The 15,358-nt window shown below is 40.6% G+C and overlaps 1 protein-coding gene across 6 annotated transcripts in view; it reads right to left on the bottom strand.

Moving 5' to 3' along the window:
- Nucleotides 1-6,626: 6,626 nt before the first annotated feature.
- The window catches only part of FNDC3B (fibronectin type III domain containing 3B), a 358,808-nt gene continuing 350,076 nt past the window's right edge, over nt 6,627-15,358 (bottom strand). For all 6 annotated transcript variants that reach the window (XM_053903638.1, XM_053903637.1, XM_019463183.2 and 3 more), the window contains one exon: nt 6,627-10,187. In XM_053903638.1, coding sequence (XP_053759613.1) covers nt 9,876-10,187 — 312 coding nt within the window. In that variant the 3' untranslated portion in view covers nt 6,627-9,875. The remainder of the gene's footprint in view (nt 10,188-15,358) is intronic.

A 15,358-nucleotide genomic window follows, 5' to 3' on the forward strand; every position in this document is an offset into this window, starting at 1 on the left:
AAAAAGGACTAGAGACTGAAGGTCAAAGCTGCTGTGGTTTAATATTTGTTTAAATCTTATTTTAACATCACAACATTTATGAGATAAGATCAAATGCTAGTACCATTGTTGTTCATATCATTTAAATACAATAGCAGAAGAGATCTTGAAGTGTTTTTGCCAGGCAGCACAATGCAGAGTTAGAGTAAACTGGCCTCAGAAATTAGAACCGGGCTTGAATCCTCCATCAATACTGACTTATATACCCTGTGCTTCAAGGGTGATAGCTACACTCTCCTCAAAGGGCTGTGAGTCAGAAGTCAGATAATACATGTCAGGTGTTCAGCATGCTGCAAGTGCTCACTAATAAATGCTCACATTCAGCACCATTTTATTTTGGTTTTGATTTTTAAAAAATCTGTAGTTTTGGGGGTACCTGGGTAGCTCAATAGATTAAGGGTCCAATTCTTGATTTTTGGCTCAGGTCATGATCTCACGGTTCGTGGGATCTGGGCTCTGAGCTGACAGCACGGAGCCTCCTTGGGATTCTCTTTTCCTCTCTCTCTACCCATCACCCACTCATGCTCTGTCTCTCAAAATAAGTAAATAACATTAAAAAAATATCTATAGCTTTCCTAAGTTCAGTGTATACTGCTTGAAAGGTAAAAACAAACAAACAGAAACAAAACTCTGCATGAATTCCCAGCATAAAAATATTTGAGGTTGTGCATTTTATACATTGAATATTCTACTCTAAATAGGCCCCCTTTGCAATATGAAATGGTTTTAAGTGCTTTCTGTCTTTGTTGGGCATGTTCTAGTCCCTGGTGTCAGAAATTCAAGTCCAATTAGCTTGAACACAAAGGGTCACAAGGAAACTGTAAAAGGGGTCAGTGAACGTAAGGACAGAATAAATTGGGCCTTAACTAGGGACTTTCTATTGCATCATTGCCCTTTTTTCTCTCCTCTTACCAGCTTCATTGTTCTTTCTCACTGGCTTTATCTACATGGAGAAAAACAGCTGCTCAAGATTTTCAAGCTTTTCATCTTAGAGGTCCAGCCATTAGAGCAAGACCACCTTGAGTCTCAATCCCAGATGGCTAGGCCATCCCTAGAATAATGTAGTGAAGTCTGGGTAGTGGTTTTAGAGGAATCCAGCAACTTGTGGAGAACAGAGTGGATGGGGTTGAGTGTGGGAGAGGGTGTTTCTAGCCCACTGTCCTGGAAGGGAGTGGCAGACAAAACAATAGAGGCTTATCATACTTTTCTTTTCTTCCCCATGCCTGGTGAAACCAAAATGTCATCTTAGCTCAGGCTCTGCAAAAATAACACCATAGAGCCTTCAGGCTTTGGGCAAAAGCACCTTAACTGCAGAGAAACCAATTTTCATTTATGCTAATATTCATAAGTGCTGAACATGAAAATATGCACAGCAGGATAGGAAGGTTTGAGCACGTCACTGAGGCTGGTAGGGGTCAGTTACACAAATCTCATTCAATTCAATTTCCAACTCTGTGTGGATCCTGAGTTTTATCCCCATTCCCCCGTGCCCCGCCCCCCCGCCCCCCCCCCCAATACAACACAACTCTTTTCACATGATGATTAAAGAATGTATTTGCACATGACAACTTAGAAATGTATTGCCTTGCATAGATCCATGTGTTATTTAGGACACTGCATTCTGTAGCGCACTGTTCTCAAACTTCATCCATTTGCTCATCATTCCTGTGATTTCTGCCATATCTGAGTAGCACCTGTGCCATTATTTACTTACCATATTCCTTTTCTTAAATATCCACTTTAATCTTATCTGGTTTTCTTTGACATGCCGGATACAATTTTTCCTAGTACAGATGACAAAACTACATAATTTAAAGATGTCAAGCCATGTACCCTTTACAGTTATCTTGTATATTTCCCCACTTTGGGAAACAATGCTATAGTGGAAAATCTACAGCGTTCAATAGCTCATATGTGCAAGAAATTTTGTTAATGTGAATTGAACATGTTTCTTGTAGAACCTGTTTGGATAGAAAACAAAAAATCTGTGCCTTCAGTCCTAGGGGGGGAAAAAACTAAGAAGCATCCTTTAGTTATCCTTTGACTCAGAAAAGGGGATGGAAATTTATTTCTTCTATGGTTTTGTTAACCATAAAATTATTTTTTATTTCCTAATATGTAAGTGCATCTTTCATCTACAAGGCCAAAATATTATAGTTAAGGCTAAAATCCTCTTTGATCACCACCTCCCCATTTCTTATTAGGGCAAATCTGAGTTACAAACTCAGGTTCTATCCTTTCAGACTTCTGGCCACGATTATCTCTGTTCCATTTGATGTCAGTTAACAGCTACTCACAGATTTCCTTCAGTGCCTTGAACCAGTAAGTTTTCCACTCTTCTTCACGGGGCTCTGTATATTGGAGCATGCCTTCCACAGGCAGAGAGTTCACAGTTCCACCCTGGCCTTCATTCCTTGCTTGCACAGAGCCTTGTGATCAGGCAGAAGTGAGACTGAGGACTTCTCAGGTCCTTCCTTGGCGCACTCATAGCCCTGTACATGTACATGGCCTTCTAGATGCTCAGGACCACATCACAAGCTTTAACCGCCCTCTTGGATATCTCCGCCCCCGGGTCTTGGAAGTTTTTGACCAGGCTCTTGTTTGCCCCAACTGGTACTGCAGCCTCAAGCAGCGAGTGTTACATGATTACACTGATTATTTTTCAACAAATGCCCTGGATATAAGGTTTTTCCCATAAAGCGAGCTCCGAGTCAAGTTAAATAGTGACACTGATCTGGGGAGGAGATATTTTGAGATGCTCCAAACCCAGTATGCTCCCTCTGGTGGCCGCAGGGCTCATTTTCAAGGCTACTGTGGAGCTGGGGAGAAGAGGAGTAGATTGCGATAAAAAAAACACAAAGCCTGCTGTTCTTATCAAGGTTCAGATTGTTACAAGGCTTTAGTTAATTTCCAGAGTTCTGGAAAACTTGATGTTGGCATTTTTCTTGTTGCCACTGTTTTTGTTGCTTTGATGGAGAAGCAAATATATACAGACGTTCTCCATCAAATTCTTGGAAATCTTGTCTCTTCCCCCGCCTCACATACCGTTTACTCACTTTTGTCAGAGATGAGTAAAAGGTGATATTCTTCTATTGGAAGAGACAAGATCATCCATATTCTTATCAAAAATTTGGTGAGAAATGTGGTCAGCTGCACAGCAAATGCCCCAACCAACAAGGACAGCCATTATTCACCTTTGTTGAGCATCATTCTAGAATAAGACCTACAGTTGCCAGGTCTTTCAAATTTTAGTAGAATCTGGAATTCTAGTATTTTGTATGAAATTTCCACATTAAAAACATTTTTTAAATGTTTATTGTTGAGAGAGAGAGCGTGAGTGGGGGAAGGGCAGAGAGAGGGAAACACAGAATCCGAAGCAGGCTCCAGGCTCTGAGCTGTCAGCACAGAGCCCGAAATGGGGCTTGAACCCACCAACCATGAGATCATCACCTGAGCCGAAATCAGACGTTTAACCGACTGAGCCACCCAGGCGCCCTTAAATTTCCACATTTTAAATGATAAATTGACAACGACTTCAATTAAAATGAAAATATTGCACTAAAAATAACACACCCATGCAAAAGACTATGGTTTGGAGCAACAGGTCTTATGGATTACATCACTGCCAAATGCTGCAGAGGTGATGAGACTTGCTGTCCCAAGCATATATTCCCTCCCTCCAGTCCAGCAGTAGAGGCGGAAACTTTTTATTTTTGGTCGCCACTCTGAATAAAGGGTAGCTGTACACAGATCTAATTGTTACTTTTAATTAGCACAAGGTAAGATATCTTGAGAGGTTTAAAAGGGTCATTTGCATCCATTTTGGGGGGGCAGTCATGCAAACATGTTGGCCAGGTGGGGGTAGGAGGAAGATACAGTGAAAATTACATAAATTCTTTTGGGGCAAAGGGCTGGATAGTCAACTTCTGCATGAAAAGCACTGGGGGCAGAATCCCATGGATTCTTCTTTTCTTGTTTTATTTGCCTGTATGGCAAATATGGGAAAGCATATCCTCTAATAGCTTCTGAGAATGGGAGCATGGGAGGCAAATTTGTGAGATCTCACATTTCTAAAAATGTCTTCATGATACTTCACACTTGGCCAAGAGTAAGCAGGTGGGAAATCTTCATCTTTCAAATCTTGACATACTTGCGTCACTGATTTCTAGCTTCCAGTGTTGCTAGCAAGCAGTATAAAGCTATTCTGATTTCTAATCCTATGTGACCACCTTCCTACATTTTTGGGAGCTTCTCTTGGTCCCAGTGTTTTGAAATTTCAGGACGGTGTGCCTTGGGGGAGGTTTATTTCCACTCATCGTGCTGAGCACCCTCCTGCCCTTTCCTTCTGGAAACACGGTGTTTCATGATTTCTTCTCCATTTTCTCTGTTCTTTCTCAAGTCCCCACTACTTGGAGATTGAATGTTCTGGTCTGATCCTAATCTTTTATATTTTCATTTGTTTTAATTTGGGGTTATTCTCTTAATTGCAGCTTCTAACCCTTCTGAATTTTTCATTTCTGAGAGCATTTCCATGTTCGTTAAGCACCCTTTTCAATAGCATTCTGTCCTCAGTCTAAAGAGGATTTATTTCCTCTCATCTCTCGGGAGATAAACAATTGTTTCCTGAAGTTGCTTCTCCCTTAGTCTCTGATTCTTCCACGTTGTTGGCTTTGGCTTTTCATGTTAGCAGCTTTCATCAGATGTCAGGTCATTCGTCATTAAGCTGGAGGACTCAAAAGCTGACAGGGGATTGTTGAGTGAGTGTTTCACCTCGGGGCAGTGGTTCTCAATCCTGGCTGCACAGAGGAAACACCTGTGGGGCTTTAAAAGTCACCGATGCGGGGCGCCTGGGTGGCTCAGTCGGTTAAGCGTCCGACTTCCGCTCAGGTCATGATCTCATGGTCTTTGAGTTCGAGCCCCGCGTCAGGCTCTGTGCTGACAGCTCAGAGCCTGGAGACTGTTTCAGATTCTGTGTCTCCCTCTCTCTCTGCCCCTCCCGTGTTCATGCTCTGTCTCCCTCTGTCTCAAAAATAAACGTTAAAAAAAAAAATTTTAAAAGTCACTGATGCTGGGGCGCCTGGGTGGCTCAGTCGGTTAAGCATCCAACTTCAGCTCAGGTCATGATCTCACGGTCTGTGAGCTCAAGCCCCACGTCGGGCTCTGTGCTGTCAGTTCAGAGCCTGGAGCCTGCATCGGATTCTGTGTCTCCCTCTCTCTCTGCCCCTCCCCCACTCTCTCAAAAAATGAATAAACATTAAAAAAAAATTAAAAAAAAAAATCACCAGCGCTCCGGAAATACACATTTTATTGGTCCAAAGTATGATGTGGGTGTAAGGGTTTTGAAAAGCACTGCAGGTGATATTACTGTGCAGCCCAGGCTGAGAAGAACCACCCAAGGATGCTCTGGCTGAACCATTTCATTGACCATCTTTAGATCTTTCTTTTTGGCCTATGAGGCCCTCTAGGTAACACGCTTAATATTCTCCTGTATGCATATGTTCACTGAATCCCATTTCTGATATGGTACACACAACTTTACTCTCAACTGTGGATTGCGTCTCCCAGGCTAGGGATTTCTATTTTACCTTTTGAGGAGAAACATACAGGCTTCTGCAGGGTTGCAGCTGTCCAAGTGGAAACAACACAACACGGGAGGAATTTTATGGATCCGATGGCATTTGAAACAGCTTTCAACTAGTAGTATTTTAGGCTCCCTTCCCTGTTCATCATCACTTCAAAAGGACATGTTTCTGTCAATTTTTGAGCCTTCAGCGTATTCTGCATGTGAATTGAGGTGATGCTCAGTCCTCTCCTTGAGGAATTAGAATTCCAAAATTCTGGTGCTAGCAAGTGCTTTCCCATTCTTCCCAGTGTTGAGGGGAGTTGTGATTCAACAACAGTAACAATAACAACAACAAATCTTTACTAGATTTTCAGTGGAGTGTTAGGAGCATGCAAACTCTGACGTGTCCACTTTGTCACTTTTACTCACAGGAATGGCCATCACTCTTTATAACGCAGAGCTTATTTTCTTCTAGAAAGTTTTTCTGTACATTTTTTTTCCTCCAGAAATGAGAAAGATACTAGCGATTCCTAGCAAAACCATCTGAACATAAGGAAACCATGGCCATAGCAGGGGCACTGTGCTTTATTGCTGTTGTTGTTGTTGAATGAGACCCAGGGGAGGCAAGATGGAAGTCAAAACCCTGGGAGTTCATCTTGGAGAGAGAGCATTCTGGGTCTCCGTGTGTACGGAGATAGACCTGGGCCCCTAAGGTTTGGCATTTGGATAACAGGTAAGGGACACAGACTCTGACAAAGAATTAACTGGCAGCCCCCGAGCCTGTATTGTCCATAATCACATTTTAGCTGTCCCATACAGGGAAATCTGAATCGTTAGCTTCTTTTGAGACATTAGCACATGTGATTATGGCCTGTGATCTTGCAGGACCTCGGGTGCAACTGCTCTTTTGGATGCCACCTGTGTGGCCTCGAAATGTGCAACTTTGGGGATGTGGTTTAAGTTTTTAAAAAGTAACAACAACAACAAAAGCAATCCTATTCATGGCAGAAAAACCCTACTTACGTCAGAAAGAATTAAAACATTTATTGGGCATAAATATATTACATATACACTACAGATACAGTTAGGTATTACATATAGCATAGTATTTGCAAAATCTATACATTAAAATTGATATGGCAGTTTTAATACAATGTGTATGAAATAGTCTAAAATTTACAATACAGGAAAACATGATTATTTTTTTTTTTCTCCTAGAGTTGAAAACCTTGGAATGTATGTCCAACAGTGAGGTAAAACATTTTGTCTTTCAATTTAAAGAACTGTGCAAGGATAACATTCAAACACATTCAATTAGGGCACTTTTCAATTTTGACAGGAATACTGATTTACCGTAGCCAACAAAACACAGTTAGAAAATGCCAACAATTTCAAGTTGATAAGAACAAGGCAGATAATATGAAAAAAATCTTTTAAAAAAGTTTTCTCTTTCAACAGTTTCTTTGAGGACAAAGGGCAGTTTGCATTACATGACTGGAATTTCTTGTGCCAGGGAGGAATCTGACATACAGAGCATCGGGAATCGGCCACTCACTCATTCCTACCTATTGCAAAAGGGCAAGAGAAATAAGGTCGATAGAACACTTTATTTTATTGTTCGTGTGTAAGGGCAATACAATATAGTTATATATTGATGTCACAAATACGTATTTGTGATAGAAAACAGAGCCAGATGGAGTAATAATTTTTTGACTGACGGGGTTATAATGGACACCAAATCACGAAGAACAATAAAATAAAGTGCTGCCAGCTGGTATTTCACCCACTTCAGCTTTCTGGTGGTTCAACAGGATGACAATCTCAAAAAAGATAAAGTACTCGTAGCAGTCTTGGCCTTAAGTATTCTTTCATTTAAAACATTTCAACCAATTCAGAGAATTTCTTGATAGCAGCAGTTCTGAAGTGTTTCCAAGAAGGGACCTCCCCCCCACCTGGCAAACAGGGTTTTTGTACACCTTAACTCTTCATTTCATGCAGGTGTTTTGGGGGGAGAAGGTGTGTTTTAAGCAATGGTCTCCGGAAACGCAGATGCCACGGTAGAGTGGGTCATAATACATACTTAAGCAGAGGGCTGAGTTTTGGAAGGCCAGAACTTTGGCAAAAATATATTTACCTTGATGCCATCACTTTGCAAGGCTAATTAAACTAATTATTACAGTCAATAACAAAATACAAAACTCTCTAGTACTTACTACATCAATATAGGCACACAGAGTAATTCATTGATCTCAGCACTTTCTTTCAAGAGATGATTATGGTTTTTTGGGTACATGTAAACGTTTCAATCACTGATAATGGATTTTTTTTTTTTTTTTTGGCATTTAATGCACTAGATGCTCTTCTCTTTAAAAACACAAGAAAATGTCAGAAGATTGATAATAATACTACAGATGTTGCCAAGGAACAGGACTGACCTAAAAATTACAAAAGTATAAAACACAAAATAACATGCTACAAGGGGAAATTAGTACATAAGTACATTTAAAAAATTTTACAATAAATAAAGATTGCACTGTAATTGGCATTTAAAGTACTGTATGCAGAATATAGTATAAATAAACCAAAAACAAAATAATGTTGGTTTCCCCATGACTTTGGTATGGGAATATTATAAGCTAGTACAGGATACTGCATCTTAAGACAACACAGACCAAGCACAAAATCGCTATGATCAAGAAAAACCAAGTAGCAAAAATATACAAAAACAGAAGCAGGGGGATACACTGTGTCTGTTGCACCCTTTTGGAATATATTTGCACCTCCAACTCTTAAATGTCCCTGAGGTACGCGAACATTATGGACTTCATATAAATAATCCAATGACTTTGGGTTAAACTTGATTATCTCATGACTCAGAATAAACATGCAAGAGTAACACTTTGCACTCCAATAGCACCTGTTGATCAAGGATCTCAAAGCACTTACAAACATTAGAATCCCCATTTCATTTTATTTCATTTTATTTTTAATGCACGGGAAACTGAGGCACAGAGAGGTAAAGTGACGTGTTCAGGTCACGCAGCAAGTTAGTGACAGATCCAGGGAGAGAATCTAGGCTCCTTCACCCCCAAACACCCTGTGCTCACCACCAAATATCATTCCCTCTCCACACATGGCCAGGTCAAACCCACAAAAATAGGAACTACAAATTTAGATGACTCTCGTTTGGGTTTTACCAGTTTTCATCTGCTGTTAGATTAATATGATGTGCATTGAATCAAGGTATTGAAATTCGATCACTTCATTGATACCTCAAAGAACAGCCTAAAGGCAAATCTTTCCAAAACAACAAGCTGTAAGAAGACTGCTCACAATTAGTATGAATCATGGACAATGGGCAGAGGCACTAAACAGTCACCAGTTCTCGCCATATAACTCTGGTCAAACATAACAGAATATAATAACTCTAGTGATTAGATTAGAAGTAGTTCTACACAAAGACAAACAAACAAGTTAAAGCAGCTTTTAAAACAGCTGAACAAGGAAACAACTAACTATTGCACAATGCCCTCTTAAAATTACTGCTATGAATCGATGGGGTAAAAATCTACAATGCTCCATAATTTATAGGTGCATTTTGGTTACTTGATTTCTTAGACAGGCAGCTCATAGTGTTAAAATCAGAAGAAATACAGATTATTAAAACATTTTAGATTAAAGTACACATTTTGATTCAAATGAGCTAAACACAGTTAAACAACTGAGTGACAAAATGGTTGTTTAGGGCAGCCTTATCTGAGCGAACACATCTTCTGTACGTTGTTGTTGCCGTTGTAGTTGTGTGCTAATACTCTGACAACACTGGAATCCTAGACCTGTAACTACACACACTGTGATTCATGTTCACAGATATCGATGATCAAGACAAAAGAAGTGACTGGTGAATATAAATTACTAAACTGTAACATGGAAGAAAAAAAAACAAACAACCAAAGGCTTGCAAAAGACATCAGTGAAAACAGAATAAAGGTAAATCTGAAGATAAAAGAAAACATATGAAAGCTAGCTTTTGGTATCTGGTTTGCTTTTCTTTAAAAAAAAAAAAAAATCCAGTTTAGTCTCTTCCTAGTTTTGCATTTCAAAAAGGTGCACCAAAACACTGATATTTTTTTTTCCTAGCTAAATCTGTAAAACAAGAGAAGTATATAAATCAAAGAACAGAAGGGCTTAAAAAGGGGAGTATCTGAATAAATGTGTGTATTAAAATGTGTAGCATTAATTAAATTCATACCTCTAGTTTTGTTGGGTTTGTTTACTTCATTAAGAAGTACTGTAATATAAAGGCAAACAAAATGGACAAAGTTGCAAAGCCAACCACAATGAGGGCTGCAAACTGTTCGTCAGTAGGCATCATGCTCTTCATTCTGGGATCATCTATGCTCCCCGTGTCCCCTGTGAGCATGACCTCGCTTCGCTGTAATACAAAAGCCGCAGAGGGGCTGAAAGCTCCGCTTAGCTCCTGAGAGGTGTCTACACAGCGACGGCACACGCACACGCGGAACCTGTAGTCTGTGTTGGTCTGGAGGCCTGAGATCTGGAATGTTGCTTCTTCTCCCTTGTATACCTTCCAGGGAAAACGAAAAAGTCCTGGTCAGTTAATCTGTAACACTGTGGTCTTCTAAAGGAATAATCCTGTAACGCTGGGGGCCTTGTGGACCTGGCTTTACGCCATAAAAACAAAAATGATGTAGACGGGTTATTTCTCCCAATCGGTATTTCATCCAACAGCAACAAAGGAAGGTGTTCTAACCCACTCTGAATAAACATAATACAAAATTCAGCGACTAGAATTGCAGCTGACCTAAGTAATAAATACACAACTGACTAAATTTTAATAAGCATTTAGGCTGTAAATTAGAAGATGACTTAATTCTTACAAAGAGCCCCAGATCTTGGTCCACAGAACAAATTAACATTTGCTGAAAGGAAACAATTAAAAAGTTGCAGAAACAATACAATGTAAAGTGTCAGTTGGATGATTTTTTGACAGTTGCATGCACCATATAACACTACCCCATTAAGATATCCTACTTCCACCTTCAAGAAGTACATCCTATTCTGGGGCCCCTGGGTGGCTCAGTCAGTTAAGCATCTGACTGTTGATCCCGGCTCAGGGCATGATCTCATGGTTCATGAGTTCGAGCCCCAAATAGGACTCTGCACTGATGGGGTGGAGCCTGCATGGGATTGTTTCTCCTTCTCTTTCAAATAAATAAAAAGATGTACACGCTATTCTGACTTGTTTCTGTAATTAGTTTGGCCTGCTCTAGAAGTTCATATAAATGGCATCCCACTTCATGCCCGCTCTTGAGCCTACAAGCTTCATCCAGGTTATGGATTCAGTAGTGTTCCATCACCTGTCTAGACCTCAATGTATCCATTCTCTTTATGATGGACATTTGCATTTTTTTCCCAGTTTGGAGCTTTTATATAATAAGGCTGCTATGAGTATCTGTGTACAAATCTTTGAAGACTTAAGTTTTTATTTTTCTGGAGTAAATACTTAGGAGAAGAAGTGCTGGGTCACAGGAACATCTACATTTCACTTCATGAGAAATAGTTTTCCCAAGTGATTACATCACTTTGTACCTTCTGCCAGCAAAGTAGGAGAGTTCTGGTTGTACCCCATCCTCATCAACATTTGTTATTATTGGTCATTTATATTTTAGCCATTCTGATGGGTGATAATGCTATCTCATTTGCATTTGTCTGATGCCTAACGATGTTTCCTATATTTTCATCTGCTTATTGGTCATTCATATACCTTCTTTTGTGAAGAGTATGTTCAAGTCTTTTTGCCTATTTTTAATTTACTTACTTTTAGTTATTTGTAGGAGCTCTTCTTTTAAAAAAAAATTTTTAAATGTTTATTTATTTTTGAAAGAGAGACACAGAGTGTGAGCAGGGGAGGGGCAGAGAGAGAGAGGGAGATACAGAATCTGAAGCAGGCTCCAGGCTCTGAGCTGTTAGCACAGAGCCTGATGCGGCGTTCGAACCCATGAACCGTGAGATCATGACCTGAGCTGAAGTCGGACGCTTAACTGACTGAGCCACCCAGGTGCCCCTGTAGGAGCTATTTTTATCATCTGGATATAAATCCTTGGCCAGATACATCTTACAAATATTTTCTCCTAGTTTTGTGGGAGGTATGTGCCTAATTGTTTTCTTGAAAAAAAATTTTTTCTACACACTCCAATTTATCACAAATTAACATTTAAGTAATTCAGTGGTCCATCTGGTCATACAGACAGTAAACACAAGACAATCTGTTTTTTTCCATTAAGGACCTGGGAAATTTTCTTCCCCTTTGTTAACTCTAATACAATCACCACGAGGCTTACCATTACAGGGACCTGAAAACTACCAGTCTACTTAGAGAACTCTTTGAGGAAGGGAGATCTCACAAGGCTCTTTTATCAAAGTGATAGCCTCAGACTTAAAGAAAATGATGATCACATTAAAATTACATAAAAATTCATGGCTTACATTACAATCAATGAATTGAGATAGGAAAAAAAGTACCTGGAACTCAAGCAAATCAGCAAGAGATTTGGCTGATGAGTTGCTAAACAAGAAAGTAAAATTAACTGAATCTTTCCTGTATGAATGGCACTGAGGATTGATAAAGCACTTACAATATGCCTGGTACATAGCACTGCACAGGAAAAGGAAGCTATTACACCATTTAGAACTTAAAAACAACTCCAAATATATTATTAAAACACAGCAATTAAAAGTGATAATCATAAGCATTTTCAACCTAGCTACAGGCTAACTTAGGAAAGCTGTCGTTTTTGCCCATTAAAACAAATCCCCTAGAAAATAAAAAGTATTTCCAATGTTCTCAACGTTGTCTGAAACACTTGTCAGCTACAGAGTTAGTGGGGATCTACAAATGTTGAGTGTTTTTAAAAAATTTTTTAAATGTTTATTTTTGAGAAAGAGAGAGAGAGAGAGAGAGAGAGAGAGAGAGAGAGAGAGACTATGAGTGGGGAGGGCAGAGAGAGAGGGGGCACAGAATCCGAAGCAGGCTCCAGGTTCTAAGCTGTCAGCACAGAGCCTGGTGCGGGGCTTGAACTCATACGCTGTGAGATCATGACCTGAGCTGAAGCTTGGAAGCTCAACCAACTGAGCCACCCAGGCGCCTCCAAATGTTGAGTGTTTTTAAAGCCTGGTGTATCAACTTCTACCAATTACCAAGAAATAGGACATACCATCAGTGAACACAAGTATACTGGCCATGCATTTAGTATTGGGCAAACAAAGACAGTGAAAGGATCTCAGAGTTTAGAAAAGGGAACCAACTACCAATGTTCGCTTGATATTTAGCCTTTACAAAATTTTTTTGGGGGGGGGGCATCTGGGTGGCTCAGTCAGTTGGTTAAGCGTCTGACTTTGGCTCAGGTCACGATCTCACAGTTTGAGAGTTTGAGCCCCACATCAGGCTCTGTGCCGACAGCTCAGAGCCTGGAGCCTGCTTCAGATTCTGTGTCTCCCTCTCTCTCTCTGCCCCTCAGCAGCTTGTACTCTGTCTCTCTCTCTGTCAAAAATAAACAGACATTAAAAAAATTTTTTTTTTAAAAGATCATAACCTGAGCTGAAGTCAGATGCTTAACCGACTGAGTTACTAAGGTGCCCCAGATATTTAGCCTTTTTCTTAAGATTTTTCCTCCCTCGTTTTCAAACTTTACAATGTCTTATTTATTATACTTTTGTCTAGGGACCAAGTGCCAGAAAACCAATTTTGTTTGTTTTTTACTATCCAGATTCATCATTGCTTTTGCTAGGCCTTTTGTAAGATTTTAAGCATGTTCTGGGGCGGCTGGGTGGCTCCGTTGGTTAAGCGTCTGACTTTGGCTCAGGTCAAGATCTTGCGGCTTGTGAGTTTGAGTCCCACGTCGGGCTCTGTGCTGACAGCTCAGAGCCTGGAGTCTGCTTCGGATTCTGTGTCTCCCTCTCTCTGCCCCTTCCCCAGCTCACCGTCTGTCTCTCTCTCTCAAAAATAAATTAACATTAAAAACAAACAAACAAAAAAAAAAAGATTTTAAGCATGTTCCCCTTGGTGAGTTACCTTATTTCTTTAAAGACTGTAGCAAGAGCATTAGCAACCAGAGTCATAGACAGAACTGGGTTGGAGCAGCCAAGTATGAAAGGGCTGTAAGAAGAGCGCCCCTGTCTGGTACTAAGAGACCACTGACGGAGAGGTCTCTCACTGCTCCAGTGATGATTTAGTTAAATGATGGTTTAAGGGGAGCTTGTTGTCATGGTGACTGCCCCAACCCACACACTGCCAGCTATTCAGGAGTTCCAACTACACCCTGATGGAACTGTCTATGAATTATTTCCCAACATGTGCGTGGTCTCAAGGAAACAAATGGTGTACATGTTTTTTCATTAAAGAAATCTTTTAACTGTAATGTTCTTTACTTTCTTAATTGAGATTTAATCTCCTAAGTCTAAATGCTCAAGTTGGTATTTTCTGAGAAAAGCCTTTTATTGGAAACTATGGAGACCATTCCTGGAGGGAATGATTTACAACCCACGGGACCAGTTTGATAAAGAAGGTCCTTCCACACTTGCCACACAGCTCTGGTTTTTTATCTGCAACGTCCCAGTACACAAGCCATTCTGATTCTGTGGTGAGAAGTTAGCACTGGGATGTTTACTGAATTGGAGAGAAGCTGTCCTACAGATTAGCTGTAAGATTTCCTGCTAGATCTGTTTTATTGAAGAGGCCGCTCCTCCTGAAGTATTTGTTGGCACTTACCACACACAGGTCGAAAAACTGTAGCTGTTGGAGCTCTTCTCCTCCGTGCAACCTGGGGAACTGGGAGGCAAGTGGGCCTTCCCTTCTCAAGCACAGGGACGGACTGGAACCAGGATCCCAGGTCTAAATGCTCGCTCCGTTACTTTCTAGGTTTGTGAACTTAGGCAACCGAACAGCTTTGAGCCTTAATTTCCTCACTTTTAACATGGGGATAGTAACAGTACCTAACCTAACTCTAAGGGGGGCTGAGGGTTAAAGAGAAACTGTATGTGAAGAATGCTTTGTGAGAACACGCTGCGGAAGGTAAGCCAACTTTATCCAGTTTAATCCTCCTGCTTAGAGATAAAGCAAGTGAGGATCTTCAGAAAGGCTGTTCATTTCTTAAGGATTCCTTGCAAAGATGAGATCCCACTCCTAAGTCAAATACCTCTGCTCACCACTGGAACTGCCCCAGCTCTGCCTGTGCCATTCTCTCTGGTAGAGATGCCACCACCTGCCCTCTGCTTTACTCCTCATCTAATGACTACAGTCTGCCATGAGGTCCAGCTCTCATGGCCTGACTCGGTCTTCCCAGACAGCTCCACTCTCTGTCTGGTGTTTCCATTAAACGCCTCCCAGATCACCCCATCCTGGTTCCTGCTGCATCTGGAGGAAAACACTGCCTTTCCTTTATGCTGTATGGACAGCAATTCCCCCACTCAGTCTGTGCCAAGCAAAGGCTTGGGCAGCATTTCTGTGCTGTGGCCTCTTAATTTCTGCCTTCAAACAATGACCTCGTTGAAGGAAACCAGTTAATAACCTATCCCCACAGATGTTTTTGAGACTTTTGGAAACTGGATATAAATGTTCATTTCTATTTATTTAAATGAATTCTATGGCTTCCAGAATTTGCACAGCTAGAGCTTTGGAAGAAAGCTGGCCCAAAAGTAGATTTCATTTCTTAGGAACCCAATTCATGGAATCCTGAA

Source organism: Panthera pardus, unplaced genomic scaffold (assembly GCF_024362965.1).
Source record: "Panthera pardus isolate Hobbes unplaced genomic scaffold, ASM2436296v1 HiC_scaffold_16, whole genome shotgun sequence".
Classification (NCBI taxonomy): domain Eukaryota; kingdom Metazoa; phylum Chordata; class Mammalia; order Carnivora; family Felidae; genus Panthera; species Panthera pardus.